This window comes from Notolepis coatsorum (assembly GCF_963971535.1).
Source record: "Notolepis coatsorum genome assembly, chromosome: 14".
NCBI lineage: Eukaryota > Metazoa > Chordata > Actinopteri > Aulopiformes > Paralepididae > Notolepis > Notolepis coatsorum.
The window spans coordinates 45710134-45720417 of NC_140178.1; the positions used below are offsets into that span (position 1 = coordinate 45710134).

The 10284-nt window shown below is 44.8% G+C and overlaps 1 protein-coding gene across 1 annotated transcript in view; it reads left to right on the top strand.

Moving 5' to 3' along the window:
• The window catches only part of grin2ba (glutamate receptor, ionotropic, N-methyl D-aspartate 2B-a), a gene marked incomplete at its 3' end in the record, with an annotated part of 407464 nt that overhangs the window by 221265 nt on the left and 175915 nt on the right, over nucleotides 1-10284 (top strand). The window contains exon 4 of the mRNA XM_084329754.1: nucleotides 5132-5382. Within this exon, the coding sequence (XP_084185880.1) occupies nucleotides 5132-5382 (251 nt within the window). The remainder of the gene's footprint in view (nucleotides 1-5131; nucleotides 5383-10284) is intronic.

Sequence of the window (10284 nt, forward strand, 5' to 3'; positions counted from 1 at the left end):
ATTTTGGGATTCACCAACGATTCTTTCTCCTGGATTCGGCCTTAACTAAGAGCATGATTTAGGAGCGCTGAAGAGCAGTCGTATGGTGTGCACTGTGCACCGTGTTCTTAAGGGCTTTATTTGGGAGGAATCATGGTGATTGCGTTCATGTCAACTCTACAGACATCCTTGGAATTAAATCATCATAATAATAATAAATATGACAATATTTGTATGAGAACATAATGTTTTACATTTACAGTCATGCCTCAAGAGGCATCGTGATGTCCGGAAATAAATAAAAACACTACACCAACACAAATAAATAAGAACTAAAGCTAATCGTGTGGATATAGACTGTATTAATATTCCATATTTATACCGTCTTGTTGCATGCTCCTGGCCACCTGTTCAGCGCGCGCACACACACACACACTCACACTGTATAGCCTACATGTGTAATAAATGAACAGTAGGCTTATATTATTCTAATTACTTGTTTCATTAGGAGATAGTAGATACAGAGTCTGGCGTACAGTGAGCGGACCGGACTCTGCGCGGCATGTCCACAATCGTCACCAATTCCATACCAATTTCCGACATTTCTCACGCCTGTTTACGACATTTAATGCAGATCGATGTCAACCAACACGCCAAGCAGCCTTTTGTGTGACACCGGTGCGCGACGGCTCTGTGGAGTCTGGTCCACTCACACCCGACTCTGTGGCGGCCTTAAAGGGGAACTCCAACATTTTGGGAAATTAGCTTATTTAACATCTTCCCTGGAGTTAGACAAGAAGATACATACCTTTTTTGTCTCTGTGCGTGCATTTTAGCTTTGGGAATAGACGCTCCGTTAGCATAGCTTAGCTTCATCACTGGAAGTGAGGCAGGGCTGTAGCCTTACAGTGCCTTACAGTGTATTGCAAGGTCTGACATTGACCAAACTTGATATGCATGACCTTGGTGGGCTCTAGGTCAACTCCTGAAAAGGGGGTCAATGTCAGACCTTGCAATCAAAAGTTAGGGGGCACACTGAAATTATGGCAAGGGTTATTAGCCCCCTAACTTTTGATTGCAAAGTCTGACATTGACCCCCTTTTCAGGAGTTGACCTAGAGCCCACCAAGGTCATGCATATCAAGTGTGGTCAATGTCAGACCTTGCAATACACTGTAAGGCACTGTAAGGCTACAGCCCTGCCTCACTTCCAGTGATGAAGCTAAGCTATGCTAACGGAGCGTCTATTCCCAAAGCTAAAATGCACGCACAGAGACAAAAAAGGTATGTATCTTCTTGTCTAACTCCAGGGAAGATGTTAAATAAGCTAATTTCCCAAAATGTTGGAGTTTTCCTTTAAGATGTCACGCTAAGATGTGTACTGTACGTACTGTACGTACTATAGGGCAGCGCATACAGTATCTACTATCTCCTAATGAAACAAGTAATTAGAATAATATAAGCCTACTGTTCATTCATTACGCACGTATACTATACAGTACAGTACGCGTGCACGTGCACATGTGTGTGTGTGTGTGCGCACGTGCTGCTATAGTGTGCTACTGTGCTGTATGATGACAATACATTTTAATCTGATTTCATTTTGATCCATCACAAAGCGCTGCCTTCAGCGCTACCTGTTGAATACGGGGATCAGCTGATGCAATGCAGACCATTGTTTTGCACACGGCCCTCGCATTATAATGAGCTGGAGGGGCGTGTCTGTATGCAAATTAAGTAAATGGGAACGGGCACTCGGGGTTCGCAGCTGTGATCATCATCATCAAGTTAAGACAACCTCTCCACGCGTTGTTGAATCCGGGGGTAATTGTAGTCGCCTTTCTTCTACGACCTTCCAAGGAGGTTGTCGTAAGAGAAATCTTAAGACAATGTTGGTGAATGAGGTCCATTCTCGTTAGGGGTGTGGACATTTCTTGATTCTAAGATTTCACGATGCGGACGTGGACGATTCTGCATCGATGCAGTGACAGAACATAATCTATTATTATAGCCTACTAACGTTGATGTGTTAAAAAAATAAAGGAGAGGGAGAGAGACTCTCACATGCCCCCTCCCTCACTGTAGGAGAAAGAAACCTCTTCAGGACCTGCTTGGTTGACATTAGCAGCTAACGTTAGTTTAGGTCATCGAACTGTCACATGTGCTCCTAAATAATTTTTCCGGTTAGCTATTTTTGTCGCAAATGCGAGTGAAACGCTTGCACTGTTGAGTCTTGAATTTAGGCACATTTACGCATATAACATAGAACATTTTGCGCATTATTATTGCTGCGGTCACATTGGTTAGTACAATTTTTATGTACGTAGTATCTACTTACTGGTCACAGGAGTCTTCAATAACGTTTGGATGATAATCCATTTTGTAAATCTAATGTTAGCAAGCTAAGCTTGCATAGCGCAACCTTCCGCTGGGTAAGACCGTTCAACACTGCATACAACTGGGTTTAATCCAAACGTCCATCAGAAACTTTCTATTATGAAATAAGACATTCAGCGATATCTGTGACTATTTCCCTATGCCTTGGTGTGTGTTCAGCTGACACTGTTGACACGCCCACTACGCAAAGCTCTGGTCATGCATCCACTCAACTCATAATACAGCATCAGGCTATTGTTCTAAAAGTATTGATACTAATAAAATGGAGTATTGAACCGTTTTTAACAGCTGGAGTAAAGAGACATTTATTTTTACATTCTGATTTAAGAACATTCTAAATAAAAGAGTTAATTTATCTGACTGCTTGTATTAATTGATGAAAAAATAGCCATGTGCAGTAATATAGATTATAAAATTGAGGATGTAATATATTATTGTGCCTCGTAGAATCAAATCGAATCAAATCGTGGACAGCTGAATCGTAATCTAATCGAATCGTGAGGCCAGTGAAGATTCACAGCTCTAGTTCTCATAGACCTGAATTTGCATACAGACATGCCGCCAGCTCCTTATAAGGCAAGGGCCATGTGCAAAACAGCGAGAGGCTCAGCATTGCATCTGCTCCATGCTGACCCCCATATTCAACAGGTAGCATGGAAGCTATTTGAAACTGATCACAATTAGATTAGATTAAAATGTATTGTCATCATACAGCACAAGTACAATACAACATCCAACCAGAGTGCAAATGTTACAGTAAAGTGCAATAGTAACATACACAGGTGATGAAACTGGTAAAAGGCTTCATTTGGGATAAATAGTTGGTGATTGCGTTAAAGTCGATCCTACAGACATCCTCGGAATTAAATAATTATAATAAAGATACAACAAAATACAACAATATTTGTATCATTAACAATTACGTTTTGAATTTATAGTCATGACTCAATGAGACATTGTGAGCATTACACACACACACTTCTAACTAAATAAACAAGAAGTAACCCAATCGCCGCGGATATAGCTACTGTATAGTGGAATATACTGTATTAATATGCCATATACTGTCTTGTTTTCTATGATATTATTTATTGTTGGTTTGATTTATTTCTATTGCTTAAAAATATAAATGCGTGGAGAAACGGCTTGGTGAGGCAGGCTCAGCGTGCACACACACACACACACACACACACACACACACACACACACACACACACACACACACACACACACACACACACACACACACACACACACACACACACACACACACACACACACACACACACACACAGACACACACACACACACACACACACACACAGCATACGTGTGAAATGAATCGTTCCAGCAAAGTAGGCTTATATTATCCTAATGACTTGTTTTATCGACACACAGTAACTGTTCTTTTGCATGTAGCAACCGTTTCTTCTGACGTGGAGGACAAATGGGCACTTGAAGTGAAAGGCCTCTATTAGGCCCCAGCCGACTGAAGAATGACTGACTGACACACTGACCAATAATAGAAATACAGACGCAGTGGACTGATGGATGGAAGGAAGAATGGGGGACAGTTAGATGGAAAGATGGAGATGGATTGGGAGGGACAGCCAGGGCATCTGTCCTGGGCCACGAGCCCAGCAGGGGCCCCGAGGGACCGGATCATCCTTTTTGTTTTGGCAGAATACTTACAACGGACCTGAATGGAATGTACACATGCTGTCAGCCTGCCTACAGACAGACAGACAGACAGACAGACAGACAGACAGACAGACAGACAGACAGACAGACAGACAGACAGACGGACGGACGGACGGACGGACGGACGGTCATACGGACAGACAGACAGACAGACAGACAGACAGACAGACAGACAGACAGACAGACAGACAGACAGACAGACAGACAGACAGACAGACAGACAGACAGACGGACAGACGGACGGACGGACGGACGGACGGACGGACGGACGGACGGACGGACGGACGAATGGACAGAAGCATAAGAGGATAGGATAGGAAGGGCAGAGAGAGAGAAAGAGAGAAGAAGAAAGACAGATAAACAGGTGGCTAGATGGGTCGATGAATGGATGGATGGATGGATGGATAGATGGATGGGTGGATAGATGGATGGATGAATGGATAGATGGATGGGTGGATAGATGGATGGATGAATGGATAGATGGATGGATGAATGGACAGAGAGGTGGAAAGACAGCATGGTGCGAGACTGACTGAGAAACAGTGTTAATTAGTCTCGCTGACTCATCACATTATGTGTTCTCTGTTTCTTGGATTGACATCAGAGCATTCACAGCCCCAATAACATAGTAACCTCTCTCTCTCTCTCTCTCTCTCTCTCTCTCTCTCTCTCTCTCTCTCTCTCTCTCTCTCTCTCTCCCTCTCCATATCCCCACATCCTTTCTTCATTATCCATATCTCACTCTCTTTTCAATCGTTAATCCTCTCTCTATCTCTCTCAACACCCCCTCATTCCCTTCTCTGACCCCCTTTGTCTTCTCCACGCTTCTTCTCATCCATCATTCCCTCGTTCTCTCTCTCTCTCTCTCTCTCTCTCTCTCTCTCTCTCTCTCTCTCTCTCTCTCTCTCTCTCTCTCTCTCTCTCTCTCTCTCTCTCTCTCTCTCTCTCTCTCTCTCTCTCTCTCTCTCTCTCTCTCTCTCTCTCTCTCTCTCTCTCTCTCTCTCTCTCTCTCTCTCTCTCTCTCTCTCTCTCTCCCCCCCCCTCACTCCATGCAGGTTTGATATCAGTCTCCTATGATGAGTGGGACTACGGCCTTGAGGCCCGTGTCCGTGACGCGGTGGCAGTGATCGCCATGGCGACCTCCACCATGATGATGGACCGGGGTCCGCACACCCTGCTGAAGTCCGAGTGCCACGGAGCGCCCGACAAGAAGACCCCCATCTCAGGCAACCCCAACGAAGTTCTCAGGTCAGAAAAACATATGATGTTTTTAGATGCAAAGCGCCTCATAGACTGGTCCACACCGGTTACCTCAGGAGCTCGCTGTGCACTGTGGGACATCTTGCTTTTTCATATGGACGCCGATGTTAACAGGTCAGAGCAGCTACATAGTGACCATGTTAACAGGTCAGAGCAGCTACACAGTGACCATGTTAACAGGTTAGAGCAGCTACACAGTGACCATGCTAACAGGTCAGAGCAGCTACACAGTGACCATGTTAACAGGTTAGAGCAGCTACACAGTGACCATGTTAACAGGTTAGAGCAGCTACACAGTAACCATGTTAACAGGTTAGAGCAGCTACACAGTAACCATGTTAACAGGTTAGAGCAGCTACACAGTAACCATGTTAACAGGTCAGAGCAGCTACACAGTGACCATGTTAACAGGTTAGAGCAGCTACACAGTGACCATGTTACCAGGTCAGAGCAGCTACACAGTGACCATGTTAACAGGTCAGAGCAGCTACACAGTGACCATGTTAACAGGTTAGAGCAGCTACACAGTGACCATGTTAACAGGTTAGAGCAGCTACATAGTGACCATGTTAACAGGTTAGAGCAGCTACATAGTGACCATGTTACCAGGTCAGAGCAGCTACACAGTAACCATGTTACCAGGTCAGAGCAGCTACACAGTGACCATGTTACCAGGTCAGAGCAGCTACACAGTGACCATGTTACCAGGTCAGAGCAGCTACACAGTGACCATGCTACCAGGTCAGAGCAGCCACACAGTGACTGTAACTGAGGGGTACAATTCCCTGACTGTATTACTAGATATGATACTTACTACCACTACCTTTGTACTTTATATTCGGCCACCCAGTACTCGGCATAAATATATTATGATAAACACTCTCACGTAGATGAAACGGATCCAACACAAATGTACGAAGTCGAAGTATGCGTTTATTACTACACAGCAATGGTGTGTAGAGCAAGCACTTAATCACTTAATTACATTTATGAATTGAAATAGTATGCACTTTTATGGCAAAGAGTATTCGTCGGTATATCAATAGAGAATGTCCAATCTCTGATGGCGCAGGTGGTAAATATACGACCTGGAATAGTTAAGGAATAACAGCAATGATACTTTAATGATTATAAGACTGGATACACTAAGGGGGGTAATCCGGTCGCTTGTAAGACAACAGGAGTAGGAGGGGGGGGGGGGTAGAGTCTGGCTGCCTCGTCCGGCCAAGGGTATCCTGGGTGAACCCACAGTTGTGCAGCTCGGTGCGCCAGCGATCCTTGGACCACAGATGAAAGCAGCTGGACTCTCTGTGGGCCGGCTCTCTCCGGTCCACGGAGGAGAGACGTGAAGCGACCTCGTCTTGCAGAGCGTCTCCTCACCTTGCGTCCTCTCCAGGGGGGGGGGTTCCAACACACGGCAGTGTCGGGGGTCTTTATCCATGGAATAATCACTGTACACAAAGCATAATCCGTGCCTGGGAAGGCGGGCTGTCGTCGGTAGAATAATCCGGTATACAGGTCCACTCGCTCGTCGGCTCTGGGGCTCCTCGGATGCAGTCTCACATGGGGTCGACCATCCTGGATAAGCAGCCAGTTCTCTGCCCGAAACGATGGGGTACTGACTACGATAGTATTCTCACCGCACGAAGCACTATATATTAATAGACTATTATTAGCTTAATAGACTACGTCCAACTCGACGATATAGTGCCAAATATGACTATTCAAATATTAATATACACGATGTCTCAATACCGATGGTAGGCCGAACTTGGCCTTACTCCCACACGTGGCGTCGCGGGGAGGCTTTACGTCTGTCACTCTATTGGAGGGTAAGAAACTGGACTGAAAAGGAAGTCCTACTTTAGTAGCGCAGTATATATACGCACTATGAACAAATAGTACCGTTAGTGGTGCGGTAGCCAGATTCCTACGCGGAACTAGGACTTGTTCGTACATGTTGAGCGGTACGTTTGAACTGGGTCTGGGGGGTATGGCAGCCTGGCACCAAGGTCTCGACCAATAGTAGAATGGAGACTATTATGGGATGTTCAGTAGGCTAGAATGGATATTCAATGCATATTGTACAAGGAATATACAAGGGATATCAAGGAATATTAGAGAATATACAAATACAATTAAATATATATATATAATAAATATATATATTCGGTTTAATCTGGCCCTTCACAACAGTGACCATGTTAACAGGTCAGAGCAGCTACACAGTGACCATGTTAACAGGTCAGAGCAGCTACACAGTGACCATGTTACCAGGTCAGAGCAGCTACACAGTGACCATGTTAACAGGTTAGAGCAGCTACATAGTGACCATGTTAACAGGTTAGAGCAGCTACATAGTGACCATGTTAACAGGTTAGAGCAGCTACATAGTGACCATGTTAACAGGTCAGAGCAGCTACACAGTGACCATGTTAACAGGTCAGAGCAGCTACACAGTGACCATGTTAACAGGTTAGAGCAGCTACATAGTGACCATGTTAACAGGTTAGAGCAGCCACACAGTGACCATGTTAACAGGTCAGAGCAGCTACACAGTGACCATGTTAACAGGTTAGAGCAGCTACATAGTGACCATGTTAACAGGTTAGAGCAGCTACACAGTGACCATGTTAACAGGTCAGAGCAGCTACACAGTGACCATGTTAACAGATTAGAGCAGCTACACAGTAACCATGTTAACAGGTTAGAGCAGCTACATAGCCCATGTTAAAGGTTAGAGCAGCTACACAGTGACCATGTTAACAGGTTAGAGCAGCTACACAGTGACCATGTTAACAGGTTAGAGCAGCTACACAGTGACCATGTTAACAGGTTAGAGCAGCTACATAGTGACCATGTTAACAGGTTAGAGCAGCCACACAGTGACCATGTTAACAGGTCAGAGCAGCTACACAGTGACCATGTTAACAGGTTAGAGCAGCTACATAGTGACCATGTTAACAGGTTAGAGCAGCTACACAGTGACCATGTTAACAGGTCAGAGCAGCTACACAGTGACCATGTTAACAGATTAGAGCAGCTACACAGTAACCATGTTAACAGGTTAGAGCAGCTACATAGCCCATGTTAAAGGTTAGAGCAGCTACACAGTGACCATGTTAACAGGTTAGAGCAGCTACACAGTGACCATGTTAACAGGTTAGAGCAGCTACACAGTGACCATGTTAACAGGTTAGAGCAGCTACACAGTGACCATGTTAACAGGTTAGAGCAGCCACACAGTGACCATGTTAACAGGTTAGAGCAGCTACACAGTAACCATGTTAACAGGTTAGAGCAGCTACACAGTAACCATGTTAACAGGTTAGAGCAGCTACACAGTAACCATGTTAACAGGTCAGAGCAGCCACACAGTGACCATGTTAACAGGTTAGAGCAGCTACACAGTGACCATGCTAACAGGTTAGAGCAGCTACACAGTAACCATGTTAACAGATTAGAGCAGCTACACAGTGACCATGTTAACAGGTTAGAGCAGCTACACAGTAACCATGTTAACAGGTTAGAGCAGCTACACAGTAACCATGTTAACAGATTAGAGCAGCTACACAGTGACCATGTTAACAGGTTAGAGCAGCTACACAGTAACCATGTTAACAGATTAGAGCAGCTACACAGTAACCATGTTAACAGGTTAGAGCAGCTACACAGTGACCATGTTAACAGGTCAGAGCAGCCACACAGTGACCATGTTACCAGGTCAGAGCAGCTACACAGTGACCATGTTACCAGGTCAGAGCAGCTACACAGTGACCATGTTAACAGGTTAGAGCAGCTACACAGTAACCATGTTAACAGATTAGAGCAGCTACACAGTGACCATGTTAACAGGTTAGAGCAGCTACACAGTAACCATGTTAACAGGTTAGAGCAGCTACACAGTAACCATGTTACCAGGTCAGAGCAGCTACACAGTGACCATGTTAACAGGTTAGAGCAGCTACATAGTGACCATGTTAACAGGTTAGAGCAGCTACATAGTGACCATGTTAACAGGTTAGAGCAGCTACATAGTGACCATGTTAACAGGTCAGAGCAGCTACACAGTGACCATGTTAACAGGTCAGAGCAGCTACACAGTGACCATGTTAACAGGTTAGAGCAGCTACATAGTGACCATGTTAACAGGTTAGAGCAGCCACACAGTGACCATGTTAACAGGTCAGAGCAGCTACACAGTGACCATGTTAACAGGTTAGAGCAGCTACATAGTGACCATGTTAACAGGTTAGAGCAGCTACACAGTGACCATGTTAACAGGTCAGAGCAGCTACACAGTGACCATGTTAACAGATTAGAGCAGCTACACAGTAACCATGTTAACAGGTTAGAGCAGCTACATAGCCCATGTTAAAGGTTAGAGCAGCTACACAGTGACCATGTTAACAGGTTAGAGCAGCTACACAGTGACCATGTTAACAGGTTAGAGCAGCTACACAGTGACCATGTTAACAGGTTAGAGCAGCTACACAGTGACCATGTTAACAGGTTAGAGCAGCCACACAGTGACCATGTTAACAGGTTAGAGCAGCTACACAGTAACCATGTTAACAGGTTAGAGCAGCTACACAGTAACCATGTTAACAGGTTAGAGCAGCTACACAGTAACCATGTTAACAGGTCAGAGCAGCCACACAGTGACCATGTTAACAGGTTAGAGCAGCTACACAGTAACCATGTTAACAGGTTAGAGCAGCTACACAGTAACCATGTTAACAGGTTAGAGCAGCTACACAGTAACCATGTTAACAGGTCAGAGCAGCCACACAGTGACCATGCTAACAGGTTAGAGCAGCTACACAGTAACCATGTTAACAGATTAGAGCAGCTACACAGTGACCATGTTAACAGGTTAGAGCAGCTACACAGTAACCATGTTAACAGGTTAGAGCAGCTACACAGTAACCATGTTAACAGATTAGAG